Consider the following 18,615-nt stretch of genomic DNA (forward strand, 5'->3'; position numbering starts at 1 on the left):
GGAGCTTCTAGGGCTCTTTTCTCAACTTGTGTCATAAGGTTATCTTGGGGTAGTTGTTTTAACTTACTGTTTGTTCTCTGATGTTAAATTGCTACTCATATTAACTCACAAGGACATTGTGAGGCTCAACTCAGATGATGAGTCTGACATGATTTGTGGAAGTGCTTATTTTCCTGCATGCTACTTAGGTCAAACTCATAGCCACTGGGTCAATGCCAGCTCATAGCGACCCTGTGGGACAGGGTGAAATTGCCCCTGTGGGTTTCTCAGACTAACTCTTGACAAGAGTACAAATCCCCGCCTTTTTCCCCAGGACCAACCTGGTGGTTTTGAACTTCTGACTTTGTGGATCACAGAGTAACTGGTAATCACTAGGGTTCCTTGCTACTTGAGGTAATACTTTCTGTTCAGACCTCCCTTAAATGATGCCTTATCAAATTCATTACTCTTCCCTAGTCTTCCATAGAAAAATGTTTCTACCTGCTAATCTCATTTGCTTGGTTAACTAGTGTTAAGTCTGAAGAGATAATTTGACCAGACACTAAAGTCTCTATTGATAAGAATATTCAAATTATTAGGGTGTTTCTGAAAGGAAGCAAAATGAAAGCTAAGGGAAAAATTGTGAGATATAGTTTACAAGCCACCTACCTTCAGTAGCTGTAGCATAAATTTTAAGTATTTTTCTTAAACATTTTATTAGGGGCTCATACAACTCTTATCACAATCCATACATATACATACATCAATTGTATAAAGCACATCCGCATATTCCCTGCCCCAATCATTCTCAAAGCATTTGCTCTCCACTAGTATTTTTTGAAAATTTGTAGAGTCACATTTGTTCTTTTAAGTTTTTCAGAAAAATTGTCTTTTAAGATGTATTGTCAATGATGATGCTGTGTCTATGTAGCTCCCTTTTAGAGCTACTGCCCTACATTTCCCACTACGGCGTGTGAGTCTCAGAAATGCCAATGCAGGGAAACTTCCAAAAGTCTATGGAACTTTTAACAGTATCTGTTAATTCTATTTTTCCATGAACTTTTCTGAAGCTTCCCATATATGAGCGGGTACCCCCCCAAAACTGGGGAAAAAAAGTCCTGGGGGAGTTTTTGTAGTAACCCCCCCCCCCAGGAAAGCATCAAGCAACTCCCTCTGAGTTAATGCACCTGGGCGTCTCCTGGGAAGGTTCTCTCTAGACACAGTGAATTTTTTCGTAAAAGCAGTTTCACTTGAACTGGTTTTTGTGATGGCTGATTTAAGAGAGTAGCACACGGCTGTGACATTTTATTTCCTGATGGGGAAAATACTTCAGAAAGTGTTGTGATTTTGAACACAGCTTACAAGGATAGCGCTGTGGGGAAAAGTGTAGTGCACGAGTGGTTTTCTCATTTCAACAAAGGTGAAATGACAGTTGATAACAAACCTCGTCTTGGACATTTGTCAACTTCCCCAATGGATGAAAATGTTGACAAAATTCATGCACTTGTACATGAAGCCTGACGACAGACCATTGAAGAAATGGGGAAGTTATCTGGACTAACTTGGAGCTCGGTTCAGCGAATTTTAACAGAAAATTTGAGAATGAGAAGGGTTGCTGTGAACTTTGTGCCTTGGATCCTGACTGGCCAGGAAAAAGAGCATCCAGTGGAAACCTGCTGTGCTTGGAAAGTACAACTCCAAAGAGATCCAGGCTTTTCCCCCAAGGTGATTACTGGAGAGGAGACATGGTGCTATGCATAGGACCCCCAAGCCAAACATCAGTCATGCTAGTGGAAAGACTCCATCGTCACCTCATCCAAAAAAAGCTCATCAAGTGAAACCAAAGATCAAGACAATGCTCATTTGTCTTCTTGATGTGGGGAATCATGCATTCGGAGTTCGTTCCACCAGGTCAGACTGCTAAATCAAGCTTTCTCTTTAGGTTCTGAACATTGTGTAACAGTGTGTGATGAAAAAGACCTGATTTGTGGCAGAAGGGGGGACTGGTTTTGCCACCACAGCAGTGCACCTGCTCACACAGCCATCTCAGTGTGCCACTTTTTGACAAAAAACCAGGATTCTTCTCTTGCCCCATCCACCTTATTCACCTGACCTCTCTCTGTACGACTTCTTTTTGTTTTTGCAATGCAGAGGGACATGAGAGGACAGATTTGATGATGTAGAAGAGGTGAAGAAAAATAAATAGAGAGGTGCTGTCAGTCATTCAAATAGATGAGTTTGAAAATGTTTCCAAGAATGGAATCCCAGATTTGACGAATGTATTAAGTGTAATGGAAAGTACTTTGAAGGTGATAAGGTTGTTTTGTAAAAAACAAATAAATATATAGCTTTGTGGGGGAGGAAATTTCGGTGTTTTTGGGGATTAACCCTTATATATTTTTCTCCCTTTTCCTCATACATTATTTGGAAACTGAATCCCTTGCTTCATAGTAGATTTTCATAATAACACAATAATCCTTTAGAGATTTATGTTATAGTTTCTCAGATAAATTAGTTCTTTTTTTCTGTTTTATTTCCTTTTTTATTTTTTCCCACAAATAGTAGTTATTAAATCATTTCTAGGAATGAACAAGGTAAACAATTAAAATTATCTGAACCACTTGATGCTACCACTCTTGGCTGGTAGTATTCCCTAGGTCCTCACTGAAACCCACCCCCATACAATCATATATTTGAACAAAAAAGGCATCAAGAGTCTGTACGTTTCTGAGAATATATTTATTCTTGTATCAGCTTATAGTTTGATATGCTATCTCTAAAAAATTTGCTTAAACTTTTAAAAAACTTTCATTAAAATACTTCCCATGTTATTTTTTTCTACTTTTACGTCTTCTTTATCTATTTAAACTCTTTGATTTCAGAGACGTCCACCTGATAATTCTTTTTATGTTCGAACATGTAACAAGAATCCAAAGAAAACGAAGTGGTGGTATCATGGTAAGCAATTTAATTTCTATTTGTTAAACACTTGAAAAGAAGAAGGGAAGATATAATAGATGTTATATTTTTAAAATATGGAAAAGGTTTCTTAAGATATTTTATAAATTAGACTGGGTTTTTTTAATTGGGCAAACAAGTTGATACAAAGGTAAAAGTAAATTGAGAAGAGAATCTTGACAGCTTATTAAAAATAAAGACCATGGCTATCATTTAATTAAAAATAAATGAAATATAATAGGCAAAAGGATCAATTCATTAAAATAATTATAAATTTTAAAACTTAATTATTGAAATAGAAGTTTTATAATGCAATGCTAAAGAATAAAAGTATTTGCATAATGACTGGTGTTATGGCAAGGTACTATGATTCTTAGAGAAAGCAGTTTAATAAGCTTAAAGTTCAGAATCAAACCCTTTGTCTTGGTTAGTAAACTTCTGAGTTCATTCTAGAAAAATTTTAATACTAGAAAAGTTTTTTGCTGGAAATGTTCAATGGGACATCATTATACTATAATCTACTCTTGTTCGTTCTTTCTAAATTGTTATTTCTGCACATGTTATTTATGAGGAATGAATTCCTTCATGATACACACAGACGCACGTGCCTGTGTGCCCATCTTTTGAGGACACATTCTTTTGGGGAACTCTCTTCTAAGGTTTGGTTGGTTACTCTGCTTTGAGGGACTTATAAACTTTGTTGCTGTGCTTGGAATGCTGCTTTTGTTTGTTTTTGCTTAAAAAGCTGCCCATATAACTTTGAGGTAGTTGGTTATTTGAAAACTTGTGCTCCAGGATTTTTAGATAAGCAGGCTTAAGGAGTCCTTTCTGGGCATTGAGGATCTGCTAAAAATTTGAACATGTCCATACTTTAATTAAATGACTCCCTGCTTGAATTACCATGCTGGGTTTTCATTCTTCTCACATCCTTTTGCCTTTAGACCAGATGCTAAGTCATCTCTAAAACACAAACCATGCTTGTACAAAAAAAGCCTTTTCTGTTTTTGACATTCAGGTGTCACAGATCATCTTTATTTTGGTATACTAAGTTCTTAAATCTATAAAATAAACATATATAAATGCACACACCCCTTTTTTTCTTCTTACCCCATTCCACAACCAGCACTTGAGTATATTCCTATTTTTTCTATATTTACTTCCAAGCAGAGAAATTTTGAAAAGCTGTAATTAGCTTCCAAGTTCTTCTAAATTTGGCCCAAATGAGGGTAAATCAAAAAGTACTGCTACTATGGTAGCAAATTTTAAACATAGCGTGTTGAAAATATCTCTGTGATGAGTGAATGGCATCAGGCAAATTCTTCATTAATACACCTGTCTTAGTCTCACTTGAGTGCCTTGAAAGAAGATACTTTTTGTGTCATGGTAAGAAAATTATTTGAGGTCAGGGCTGATTGATATACATTTTTAACAAAACCTAAATGGACATCTTTCCGAATCCTTGAAACTTTACATCAGTTTTTATATGGATCAGCACTGTGGAGGAAGGTGGGAAGACCTCAGGGATGAGCGGAGAGAAGACAGACCATCAACCTTTAAGAAACTGAGTGAAGTCCAGAAATTAACAGAAGTGATTGTAGAATTCCCATTGATCCAAAGGCTCCTGAAGTCGGGAGCTCACATCCTCCTGCATTTTCAATTTTAGTGAATGTCTTGGCTTCAAGCATTCAGCATGATTGGTGCCGAAAGCATTGTGTAAAGATCAGCTAGCTCTAAGAGCTAATCTGTCTTCCAGTTTTTTAAGCAAGATCAGTGCTACTGAACAGCATTTTATGGAACAAGTTGTTACTGGGAATGAATTTTGAAGTTACCAGTACAATCCAGAGAGCAGAGGATTTACTGAATCAGTTAAATTCAAGGCAGAAAAGTCAGTCCAGAAAGTATGGCAACTGCTTTTGTTTGTTTTTCTCTAATGGGTAATCATAACAGATATTCTTGAAGGATGCACGGGATGATTCCAGGGCACTTCATAGGAAGAAATTGTAAGCAAATTAAGACTGCATTGGTGAGGAAAAGACCAGGAAAAGTTATACCAAGGCATTTTCCCCATTGTGACAACAAACACATCTACGCATTCTTTGAGGGTAGAAGGGGCTGTCCAATGAGAATTTTGCTGGGAAACTTTACCCCTTCCACCGTATAGTCCTCATTTTGCCCCTCCGGATGTTTTGCTACCAAAACACATTTCAAAGGAACCACAGCTTAAGTCCCTTGAGGATGCCCAAACTGCCATTTTGATGTGGTATAAATCTGAGCGCACATACTTCTTTGAAGAGGGTTATTATTTTGTAAACAGCACTTCAGAAGCTTTTAGACCCAGATGGATACAATGTCAGTAAAATAGTAGCTTTGAATTTTGATATTATTGTTGAGTAATAAGGTCTATAATTTTGTATCAGTACTTTCTGAAACCCTCATAATTGAAAGGATTTATGAGAAGACTTTTGTGTAAGAAGACTTTCAGTATTTATTACCTCCTCGGAAATAAAAAATGAGGGAAATATCACACAATAAGATTAGAAATATAAAATTTCTCTAAAGCACATTTCTAAAAGTTAGTTTTCAGAATTTTTTCCTGAAAAATCCTTATTTTCAAAACAGAAGTCAAAAGACATTGTGCAAACAGGTAAACTTCAGGTTAGTAAGTGGCGGTGGCATGTGCTCTCAAGTCAGCTCCTCACGGCGACCTGGATGACAGAGGACAACGTCCCCTTTGGGTTTCCTAGGCCATAATGACTACACGGACTGCCTACCAGGGCAACTGAACACTCAGCCACATTTCACCTGGGCTCTGAAATAACTACTATATATACTCGTGTATATGCTGAGTTTTTCAGCACATTTTTAGGCAGTTTTTGTGATAAAATTTGGTGCCTCAGCTGATACTCGGGTCAGCTTATATTCAAGTATATATGGTATATAAATGTATAGACAGTCCACCTCAGTATACTGATGGATTGAAGAATTAGCTTATGATGCAGGTCAAGAATCTCCTTAGAAAAAAAGTCTGCATCCATTTCTATGCATAAATGAGACCTCAGAATTCTGTATTAGAGAACAACCATAATAATTTTTTAAAGATGCAAAGTAGGCATTATTATTTACTGAAACTATAATTATAATTAAATTTATATAGTCAACTAGAATCCACATATTCCCTTGGCTTGGTTCCCTGGTGGTTAACAGGCGGCACACAGAGCTGGTAACCACGAGGTCTGTGATTCAAAACCAGCAACAGCGCCAAGGCGCAAAGGAGGCTGTCTGCTTGCATCTATGTTCAGAGTCTTGGGAAGCCCAAGGGAGCAGTTCTGCCCTGCCCAGGAGGATTGCTTTAAGTCGGAATCCATTTCCTGGCAGTGAGTGAGTTCCTGGACTTGGTCTTTAGTTTTATAAATGATTGCTTTCCACAAAGGAAAGTACAGATCAAAACAAAACCCTGGTTCCTAAAGCATTGTTTAAAAAGATGTAGTGAATTGATAATAGTCAGTTATAGACTAACACTTAAAAAGGCTTTTATCAATTATTGGCTAAAGAAATAAATTAGCCTAGAATTAACAACAGCAACAACAACAAAACATTAGTTTAGGGTTTAGATAGTCTGTAACTTTGGAAGGAGTAGAGGGTTATGCTTTTTTAAGAAAACATAAATTACAATTTGGTTTCAACCGGCTAGACAATCAGCTGGGGTTAGAGGGCTGTGTGAAGACAGGAACTTAAAATTGTTTCAGATTTTTAATATCGGTCCCTTTCTCCTGCCCTGTAGTTCTCTCCATAGTTGTAAACCCTTTCATGCAAGCCGCATATTAAGATTACAAAATCATTCCCTTAAATTCCTTCATCTAAGCCAGCGGTTGGGGGTCGAACGGCCCTTTCACAGGGGTCTCCCTATTCAACACAGTAGCAAAATTAAAGTTAGGAAGTAGCAACGAAAATAATTATATGGTTGGGGGGGGCCACTACAACTTGAGTTCTGTTTTAAAGTCTCGGCATTAGGAAGTTTGAGAACCACTGATTGAAGCTTTTACTCGCTCTAACCCTTGCCCTCTATTTCTTGATAGATAGCAATTCTATTATGTTTCTACTCTTAGATATTTCTTGAATGGTTTCATTGAAGAAAAACTTAAATTTTCTAAACTCTTCAAAGACAAAAGGAATTAATTCTGCCTTTCTTGGAGATGACATGCAACTTCATAACTACTGAACTATTGCTGTGTTCATTTTCTTCTAGTCTTCTGTCCCTGGGAATGCCCAGGCACGTGTTTCCAGTATGATGTGATAGTTCTTTTACTCTGGAGAGAACGAAATGACCATCTTCTAGTAGCGTTCTCTCTCATTCATGTTTCTCAGAAGCCCAGTGAAGTTAGCCTTGGTAGATGTGTCACCGCTTTGAAACTGGTAATTTGTATGGTATATCCGAGACTAATTTGTAGGAGGGACTTTCCAGTTTAAAAAAAAATTAAATTGTTACAATGAGGGACTTTTCTCCCCCAAGCAATTTTACCACAACTACTTTTCTGTCTTTATCTCATTATTTTGGGAAGACACTAAATCCAGTTGTTTTATTAGGGGCTCATACAACTCTTATCACAATCCGTACATACATCAATTGAGTAGAGCACCATTTGGTGCTCTTTTACCACTTCTTATGCCCTTACCTTTGTCTTGACCCAAAATGAGTTTGTTTATTCCAACAGAATTTTAATTTTGGTAGGCCAGCTTTGTTATTGAATAATTCTCTTCATCTAGCTACTAAACTGTGTTCTTTCTGCTAACAAATGGGTTTTTGCTCCTTAAATACTATTATGACCATCATATTAAGGAAAGAATGGACATGCCTTGGGTTTGCATACTTATCTGTGCACTTAGGATTTGTGCTCTATGCTCCTGACTATATATTGTGAGTCACAGAATATTTCAGTTTGGTTATTTGTAATTCTACAAGTGTTATAGATCCAGCTACCAGAGTTAATTGGACTCCACTTTTAGAAAGTATATGGTAAGCTTATCTCAGGTGTTACATCAGTTATAGGCTAAATTTCTAACTATTTGATTAAGATGAGAATTGGGCTACAGAGAATAGCTTAATTGTTTTAGTAATTGGTATTATATTTTGGAAAAGTTATTGTGCTGAATGGAACCATTAATAACCTGTTAAAGATATATTTGTGGTAATGAAGGAAAAAAAAAACTCTTGCTGTCAAGTCATTTCCACCCAGGGCAACCCCATATGTCAATAGAATGGCATTTTCTGTTGTCCGTCCCCCAGGGAGGAGGAGGTCACATGTAGCTCATTGTAATCAGTTCCCCCTAGAATGGCATTTTCAATTAAATGCCAAGCTTTCAGTTTTTAGCCAAGTGCAAATTTATACTACTCGGTGTAATATTTATGGTATCAAACATGATGTTTTTGGAGATAACAAGCTTGGTGGTTAAATAGGCAATACTGCATTTAAAAGTATATTTTTTTACATTGCCATGTGGATCATCATTTTTATTTTCAGTGATTCAGCACATTATAATTTAGTTGCTAGACTTTAGTGCAGTCTTTTAACATAGAGGTTTCTATTTCATTAATTTTGTATTAACTTCTGGGCCTGTATTATAAAATACTCTGTTGGGGAAATGACTGCAATGAGAAAGCTCTTCACATCTTCCTGTTAGTTTTCACACCCATGACAAACACATGTCCTCTATTGCAGATTCCAAAGTAATAATACATCTACATGGATCTTATAAACTATCGACTTGCTTTCTTTGTAAAGGTTTTGTTTTTAAAGCTTAGTTCATTGTTTAGGTTACCCATACAGTATAGGTTCATGGACTATTCTTTAGTTTTCCCAGAGGAATCAGATTTACTAGTTTTTTCCTTTTACTGAGTCTTTGTGGAAATAAACTTTATTAGCAATATATTGCTAATATGTATTTATAAGCAATACATGGGATAGTATGTAAAATGTTTTTAAATTTTTCTCAAGAGCTCTTATCACTCTTGGATAGTTGTCAGCAGTCTTATTACACTTGATCTTAGGCAAAAGGCCGAGAAGCGATATGTCAGCAGTCTTATTGCTAAAGAATAAACAGTCCACAAAAATACCCTTCCAGACATGTTTTGGAAACTAAACTTTGAAAAATAGGTAATGAACCCCACAAAGTTTTGTCTGTTACCTAAATATTATGTGCTTAGGTTTCCGGACAGCATTACTAAAATTCTGTGAGGTGGTTTTAAAATTTTTAAAAATTTTATCTCCTTTGCTTGGTATCGATTCAGGCTGAAAACCTTGTTTTCTAATGGGAAGTTAACGACATTTATTATTGATTAATTGATTTGGAGACTTTGCTTCATTAGTAAAGATATTTCTTTCATAGTGTAAAGATATCACATGTGTTACTCGTCTGCCTATGTTCAATAACATGGCAGAGTTCAGGGAAATTTATTTCCATCTACATGACAACTTTAAATTGTTACCTGTGTTAGTCTGGGTACTTTAGAGAAACAAACCCACAGAAACTCATGTATGAGAGAGTTTAGTGCACATCAAGAAAACATTCCAACCCAGTGCTGCCCAGCCCACAAGTCCAACATTAACCCATATGCCCAACACCAATCCACAAAGTCCGCCTCCGTCTCACAAAACAGATGGAATGATGCCGACTGCAGGAGGAAAGCTGAGCCAGTGAATGTGTAAACATCTCAGCACTGGCAGCAGTCTCCACACTTGTACTCCAGCACCCAGGGCTGCATCGGAGTAGGTCCATGTGGCTTCTCTTCAGGGATGTCTTGCAGGAAGTGAGCCTTGCCAGCTGAAGCAGGGCACTGGCTAAGGCAGCTGCACCCTGGTATGACCACCAGAAAGCAGGAGACCCTAAGGCAAGGCTAGCTGAGGCTCACCAAGCTATTTATCCCTCCGCCCTTCATGTAACCCCACATGTGTTTATCAGTCAGGTTGGCACAATAAACTATCCCATTACCCATAAAATAATTCTCTTAGGATTATGTAATTGTAATTATCATTACAAACTTTGAAATACACAAGTGTTTTAGTTTTTCTTTCTATAAAAACAAATTCAATTTCTTCACCCTTGCAAAAAAGGGCTCCCCCCCGCAAAATTATGGGGTTTTATATATTTAATTTTAAATAGAATAGACTAATAACACATTGTTTTAAGCTTTGTGTGAGCTACTATTTCCTTACTATTGATTTGTTTATTATATAGCGTAATAGAATACAAATTAGAGTTGTTATTTCCAGGGGTTGGAAGAGGCAAGTCATATATGTAAACCTTGTAGAATAATTTCAACTTATGCTTACTTGACTTTTTAATTCTTTTTTTTTCCCTTTTCTTAAAGATGATACTTGTTGATGCCACTTGTTGCTATCATCCTCCTAGCAGAAGATAGTCCTACTGAGAAAAAAATGAGCACTTTGATCATTCAGTCTTTGAACTTTAACCTTTGACTGGAAGTGACCTATAGGCAATGAAGACTACTTCCTTTTACTGCATTTTTACTTGTGTGCGTTCTGGGCGCATGTTGATCGCTGGTTCAATCCAGGCAACTGACATGCTTTTGTTAGTCATACAGTATTAATGCAGGTGTCAGGAAATGTCAAATATAATTCCATTTTTTTATTTTTATTTTTTTAAGCTTTTGGAAAAGTACCAGGTCCTCACATATTGTGCAATAACAGTGACTTCCTTGACGGTTGTGGGACGTTCATTGCCGGCAATGGACGTTGTAAGAGGAAAGGTTTTCAATACTTCTGCCACCAAAAGATGAATGCATGATAAGGACCTATGAATTGAACTTAGTGGTTATAATGGGATTATACTTAAAGTGAGGGATCCAATAATACTTTGAAAGTCACCCCAACTGTTTATATTTGGATTCTATGCACTGTGATCCTAAGGTTAGCAGCATGAATTAACATGCGTCTAAAAAGACTGTATGAAATATCATTGCGTATTTATTGAGTTGTTGCTGTCTGCTGTCCATTGGTTTTGACACGACAGGGTGTGAAGTGACATTGGCAGAGAGGTACAGTATGTTATCCCTATGGTGAAAATAAATTCATTGTTGTATCTAGTTCTCTGAATTTCTGAAGTAAAGGTATGAGGAAGAGAGGGTATGAATGGTTTGATCAAGGCTTTATTTTGGAAGTAAGAAACATGGCAGTGATGACTTAATTGCTGCAGTCCGTAATTCGGGCTTGTAATTTGTACATTAAAGATTTTTCCAAGTAGATTACACTCTGTTACTTCCTACTAGCCATCAGCATGAGCCCTACTGCCTAAACACTATTTCATTTATTTATGTTCGAAAAATCCATAAACTTTTTTGTTTGCAATCTTGTTTCTTATGTTTTAAGTCAAGTTTGAATGTTACAGTACTTTAATTGAAAACTTGTCAAGTTTTTTTCTTGTAAATTTTCTTTACTGTAAGTATCACCTTGTCTTCAATCCTGTACCCTAAAGTAAGAAATACATTTTTGACAGAGGCTTAATGTTTTAACAAAAGTGTGGACATTTTTACTTTAAAATCTAGGCAAAGAGTACACTATAAAGTGGTATGTTTGCATATTTGTCTCACACAATCATTTTTTTTTTCTGGTGGGATTTGTTTTGTTTAGTTTTTGTTGTTTAAAAGTCTTTGCTTATAGCTAGAGAAAATTTTCTATAGGAAAACAAAAAGTTGGTGAAAGGTCCAATTCTCAATACTAAGTAATTTAATGATACTGCAACTAGGTTCTCTTTTTAAAAAGCTATTAATGTATTTTATAAATTACCTTTTCACATATGCAAACTCTGTTTCTACTACGATGTTATTTTTACTAATGCCTTATTGTTGAGCTCTTTTTAAAATATCCTGCAGTAAATATATGAATCAATTTGGGCTTAAAAATAAAGCTAATTGCCTGAGAGGTTTAAAACATGTATCCTAACCCAGTCATACAATCAATAATTGGCACGGAATTTTGAAAGTATTGTTTTTAATCTCTGTATATGACATTTTATAGCTTTGTACATGTTGTTAACTAAGGGCATGTAATTTTACACTCTAAAAAGTACCATTGCTGAACTCAGGGGTGGGTAGACTTCAAAAATATGTCTGCTGTAGAAATAAACTTGAAAACAAACCAAGTCAAGCCACCAAATTGTGGGCACTGTTTATAAAACGACTAGTTAACAACTCCCTCTTTCTAAAAAGGATACACATTTTTGTTCCATCATGACTAGATATGCTTAAGTTTCACAGTGGTCTCTTTCAGCTGCATTAGTTGGCCTGTTTAACCATGACAGAAATTTTTTAGACGGCTTTGAAACTACTCTTAGATTTTGGCTGCTTTTTAGTATGAAATTTACAGCTGCGAGTTATGTATTTTCATATTTTAGGTAATTGTTCAAAACTGCTGATAGATCATTTTCCAGGAAACCAAGTAATTTTCCAGACTGATGGTCCTCTTACTAAAATAATTTTACAAAGAAATTACCTGTGACGCTTATTCACCAAAGCAGTTAATATACCAGGTCGGAGATTAATAATGCTTTACTTTCTATTAATAGGTCATAGATATACTCAATTGAGATTCTTTTTTTAATTAACAAAAAATTTTAAAATTACGAATGACCGTATTTTAACATACCTCTCTCGCTAGTTACAGATACCATAAAATAGATAAAAATGAAGCAGACAAAAGTAATGGAAAACCAAATAATTTTGGTAGTTGTATGGCTTAAAGAGAAGAAAATACAGTGAAATATCTAAAATGTAGGAATTTTATCTATTCAGAAGCATAAGCACACAAAACTTATTCATGGATTTAGGAATTTCTGGAAAGACTTTTGCACTTAGTTATTAATTTTAAATATTAAAAGATGTAAGCCATTTGTCTAAATCATTGCTCTAGGAAGGGTGAATAATGGTTTGTTACGAGAGTGTTTCTCTGTATTGCTGACTGACGGTGAGAATACCAAGAAATTGTACATAGGAACAAGACATTTCCCTCTCCCCTGCCTCCCCGCCCTGGGGCACTGTTTGCCACACAGGCCTACAGGATTATGCTTACATATTTAGTATAAGACGCACTCTCTTCCCCTTTATTTATTTATTTATTTTAGGCCATCCTCCGGTTTGCCAAATTCTATTAAGACAATGATACATTCAGTTCCTTATTTATGTATATTTAGATCATGAACTCAGTGTCCTTTTTTAAAAATGTCAAGTTAGGTATCTAAAGCTATAGATTTTTGAAAGGAAATTGTAGCTATTTTTTCTTTTAAGAGAATTTTAAATAACATTTGATGACCTTTTTCTTAAGGAATTGATATTTACCTTTAAAGTACTTACTTTTAATATGTAATACCCTACTTTAAATAGTAAAGAAATAAAGCATTTCTAATCCCCAGAAGAAAATGCTGAAAATAGCTGCTGTACTGGATGGAGAAAGACTTTAATCCTTACTGTTTTAACTAGGTATATAAATATTTGTTATAATGTAATTTAGAATAGTTTTGGTTTTTTTACTTTTTCCCTTAGGAAATTTCAAACAATATGCAAATATATGATATATATCATTAGGTTCCCGTGATGGATAATTATTTCTTTGGATTCTAAAACAGGGACCTGGTAACTGCTTAATTTGTTCCCAGATTTCATCAAAGATGAATTGGGAAATGAAAATGACTAGTGATAATGGAAATGGTGTGTAACTGGTAATCAAGTTATTTTTTTAAAAAACATTGTTTTTGAACATTGAGATATTTAAAATTTGTTAAAATTTCTTGCTAAAAATAGAAGAGGTACTGTGTGTTTAAAAGCTTTTTTAATAAAGAATTCAGTGTCACTAGGTCTCAGCCTTTATGGTTACTGCTGCTTTTGTTTCTCGATCTTTCATCAATTTTTTTGGTACATTTTTTTAGCTGAATTCTTAAACTTATGTAAGTTTATTTTAATGAACTAAGGCTAACCATCTTTTTCTGACAACTCATTGTTCTCAAAATCAGTTACTGTACCCTTCTGTGTTATGCCAATGCCTGTGATGCTTTTGTGTGAAGGAGGTCTGTGAAGGAGGCTTGAATTGTACCAACTTGTTCCAGTTTTCTTGGCAATCGTTGAGGTACACGCCTTACCCCACTCCCCCATCCTTGTTTATTTTTTACCTTCCTTTTGTTTCTTCTCAGATTTGAATGTAGCAGTCTTTAGTTATTCTCCCATCTTTAATCTCAATGGTTCTTTTTTTTGGAGGCTAGGGAATCCAGAGAAGGAAGACTGTTAGGACTGCAGTACAGTTTACAAGCAGAAACAAAAACTGCCCTTTATAAGTAAAATGCATGGGGTGTCTGATACCCAGTTTCAGGTCATCAGTAGATGACCAAATCTGACTAATAATTGTTGATAAATGAGCTAGTAACTGTAATTTATTTGTTAAATACTAAAATTACTGGACTTTTATGTTTTGTTGTTAGTAGTTTCACAAAAAGGCATCCTACTGAAACAATGTTAAGCATTTGGCTGTTCTGAGGTCAGCAGTTCTAATCCACCAGCTGTTCCATGGAAGAAAGTTGTGACAATTTGCTTCTATGAATATTTATAGCCTTGGAAACTCTATGGGACAGTTCAACTCTCTCTTGTAGGGTCTTAATCACTCAGAATTGATTCAGTGGCAATGGTTTATCTTCAAAAACCTAATTATTGCCCCAATAATTTGTTTAGTAAAGTTTTTTTCTCATTTATTTTTTAGCATTTTCGGATAATGGAAATGGTCTATGAAAAATGTTTACTTTCTCAGCATATATACTAATTTAAAGATTTGTGGATATCATTATATATAAAAGTCACCAATGGAATTTAAACGTATTTCTCAGAGTGCTCTGTGTTCTTCAATTTGAAGTCACAATCTATTGGATTATTTATTATCCCAAGGAAGTTGTGAATTGTAATCTGAATACTTCAGTATGATAACATGAATATCTTTTTTTTTTTGGTCTCTGGATTTGTTCTTACCATGAATATCTTTTTTATGAGGAACTATTTGTCAGTAAAACAGCATCTAAAGTCATTTGTTAGATGGAAGGAATGTCAGAGTAGAAGATAGAATGCTTTTAACATACCTCAAAGGACGTCTCCAGCTTTTACCATTTGAGTGCATAGTTAGTTGACTGAGAAAGAGTCAAATCTTGTACTTCTTGGCTTGTATTGTTTGAATTTTGAGAAGGTGGTTCCTCCTATAATAATTTGAAACTTTTCCAAAGGTAAGAGCATCATTTCCAAACTTACTGGGCTTTGAATTAGTGTTGTTTCATCACTTGTCAGACTTTCTGACATAAGGAAAGGTGGAATAATTGTGCCTCTCGTAAAGCTTGAAACAGGACTCCTAAAGAGTTCCCTTCATGTGCCATGGAAATGGAAATGCAAATAACTTTATCTATCCATGATTTGTCTATGTAAGTGCAACTCAACTCAATTGTCAGACCTGTCAAGTAATAATTTGAATGGATAATTAGTAACTAGTGGGCAAAAAGTACATGTTCAAGTAAAAATGAGTTTTTAGTGGGTACCATTTTTTTCTCAATATTCAGAAATACAGGTTATGTATTTTAATCTTTATACATGAGGGTTTGAGTAGGGTGGGTGTATATATTTTATAAATTGAAGTTGCAAAATATGTGCAGTTACTACTTTTTAAATAGAATATAAATGTTAATATTGAGACAAACCTGTGTTATATATTTTTAAAAATATGTATCAATGTGTTAGTTACATATAAATTGCTCTGTGTACTTTATGAAATTCTTTAACTTTTTAATAATAAAGCTGTTATTTGTTATTTTCTATAGACTTGAATACTAAATTTGGTTTTAAATTCAATCTTTATAGTTTACAATGTAAACATTTATTTTGTGGTTATTTTTCTTTACAAAAGATTAAAAAATACTCGTTTCCAAAATGAATGCAACAGATCGAAGATAATCACTAATGCCTTTTATTATTTAACAGATTGTCTTAATAGTGTGGGTAGTTTATTTTAGTGTTTCCTCGTGCTTTAAGTACTGATTCAAGACTGGTGTTTTCAGAGAAGATGGAAATAGAGACACCTGGCTACTCAGTTACCTTGAGTCTGGTGTTGCCAAGCTTCGAGTTGTACAATTAATATAACAGGGACACACTGTTAAAAGACTTTGGGATGCCTTTCTGAGTACACAGCTGTTGATGGCTCCCGAAGCTATGAGAAGAAGCTATGAGAAGACCGATGGAAAGAAAGAGAAGAAGAGAATCTACATCCCAGACATTCCTTGCAGGAAGAAGTCTACCACCCCTCTGGTTTTGTAAGTTTTCTGTCCTGTACAGGACCTGTTTACCCCGGAGCACCTTCTTGTTGGGGTGACTGCTACTGTAATGCATATGATCTCAACAGATTCTATCTGCAGCCCTAAACAACTAGATAAGTAACTGACTGAGTAAATGCATGACCCATTCTTTCTTTCAACTGTGATGACACTCCTTTCCTTTATCAGAGTGTGTAAGTTCTTCCTTCCAGAGTAGATGATCATTTTCTCCACTAGTTGTAAACTACTTGTGGCTAAGCAATTTTATTGAAATACTACTTAACTTCCTATTCCTATTACCTAAACAACAAAACTTAAACAATGATTTGGGTTGAATGTCCCAATGGAGGGCGGCTTTCTGTGCATGGCTACAAGGCCACAGTTCTATATTGGTACTGTTGGGCATGCCTGCTAGTGACGTTTCTGAATTGCTTTGGGGATTTCTATTTAGTGTTTGATTCAGGTAAGATATTTGTGAAAGTGAGAGCATGGGAATCTTTTACTAAAGGGACACTGAAATAAACGAAGGCAGAGGTTATATTTGCAGGCAAAAATCAAATGTAGGTGGATGATAGATCCTGCGGAAGTGTCAACACTCAGCATTTTAAGAGTTTTATTACCCATTTCCACACTTAAGCTAATAAAATTATATATCTTTACCTTTCCTTTCACAACTAATGCCACACTTACTCGGTTGATCCAAATGGAAAACCAGATACCACTCCATGCAACTCATAGTTCCATCATTGCATCCAATTGACTCTCCCTTTACATATTTCTGAAATGCCTCCCTCTTGCCAGCGCTCCAGCCATTACCACTATACTAGCCCAACTGTGTAGTGTCATCCACATGCCTGGTACCTCGCTGCTGTCTATGGTGTTGAACTGCCCCTGCAGCTTTCCTAGACTGACGACTGTTGTGGAAAGCCTTTCTCCCACACAGCAGCTGGTGCTTTCAAAGTAGTATAACTCAAGACTTCATTGTACTTTGATATGCTTTCCTGGTACTAAAATGTTCATCATCGTGCTTTTCTACCTGAAGGTCAAGTTTAAATACGTACCCGTCCTTTTCCCATCTCCCTACCAGTCATTGGTCCTAAGGGCTCACTAACAGTAGGGACACAGTATCAGTTGTGTATGTGTCCTGAGCACCTAGCATCTAGATTTGTGCTTATATTCCAGCATTCTTAAACAATTCAGTTGCTGAATATTATAAAATGTATCAGCGCTGATCTGTTTGGGCAGTGTGGGACTACCCAGAAAGCTAAGCCCCCAGTGAAGTTTCTGAACTAAAATCCCATTAGTAAAAACAAAACTCTGGAGCCCAAAGGAGCTGTGTCCTCAGGGTAAAGGTAGGTAAAGAGAAGACACTAACCCTGGTTCAGACTTGCACCCTACAATCTGATTATGCCCTATGTGGTTTGGGAATATCAAACCTTGAGCTTGGATTAAGGTGTAGTTTCGGACTAGTGTTCTCAAAGATGGGTGTGGACAAGAAGAAAGTCAAAATTGAAGACTAGAATGTCAAAATTGTGTTAAAGCATTTATTAAAAGAAACCTGCAGGAGACACAGGAGGTATGCCACTAGATGACAATGTCTCCCATAAACTAAGTTTTCTTGTTTGTACAGTTTGTGCAGTCATGGTTACAGGAGCTCTTTCCTGTTTCTATGCGCAGTGTTGGGCAAAGATGGAGTCTGAAAATTCCAAATGGAGTCTAGCAAGGGCATCTGGGATGCTTGACTTAGCTTATGTTCAGTTGAGCATTCAAATCCTGGGTTAGTGCTGGAACTGCCTTGTATTTTCAGCACATTTTTTATGCTGAAAAAGCCCCCCAGTTTTTTGTTGTAAAATTAGGTTCATTGGCTTTAAAAAAAAATAATTTCACTGGGGGTTCATACAACTCATCACAGTTCATGCATCCATCCATTGTGTGTCAACCACATTTTATACATTTGTTGCCCTCATCCTCCACTTAAGCCCTTGGCATCAGCTCCTCATTCCCCCCCCATTCCCCCTTCCCCCTCCCTCATGAACCCTTGATAATTCATAAATTATTTTTTCATATCTTAACACTGTCCATCATCCTCACTTTGCTTTTCTGTTGCCCATCCCTCAGAGAGGAGGTTATATGTAGAGCCTTGTAATTGGTTCCCCCATTCCCCTCCACCCTCCTGGTATCGCCACTCTTCCCACTGGTCCTGAAGGAGTCATCCGTCCTAGATCCCCTGTGTTTCCAGTTCCTATCTACCAGTGTACATCCTCTGGTCTAGCCAGATTTGTAAGGTAGAATTAGGATCATGATAGTGGGGTGGGAGGAAGCATTTAGGAACTGAAG

General features: G+C 36.2%; 1 protein-coding gene across 2 annotated transcripts in view; it reads left to right on the forward strand.

Annotated features, from left to right (window-relative positions):
• UBE2W (ubiquitin conjugating enzyme E2 W) overlaps nt 1-18,615 on the forward strand; it is a 93,058-nt gene that overhangs the window by 60,368 nt on the left and 14,075 nt on the right. Inside the window, exons 5-6 of one of the 2 annotated variants that reach the window (XM_075549563.1) lie at nt 2,862-2,937; nt 10,304-16,278. In XM_075549563.1, coding sequence (XP_075405678.1) covers nt 2,862-2,937; nt 10,304-10,317 — 90 coding nt within the window. In that variant the 3' untranslated portion in view covers nt 10,318-16,278. The remainder of the gene's footprint in view (nt 1-2,861; nt 2,938-10,303; nt 16,279-18,615) is intronic. The other variant, XM_075549564.1, reaches the window with a different exon arrangement.

This window comes from Tenrec ecaudatus, chromosome 5, assembly GCF_050624435.1.
Source record: "Tenrec ecaudatus isolate mTenEca1 chromosome 5, mTenEca1.hap1, whole genome shotgun sequence".
In the NCBI taxonomy this organism is placed as follows: Eukaryota; Metazoa; Chordata; class Mammalia; order Afrosoricida; family Tenrecidae; genus Tenrec; species Tenrec ecaudatus.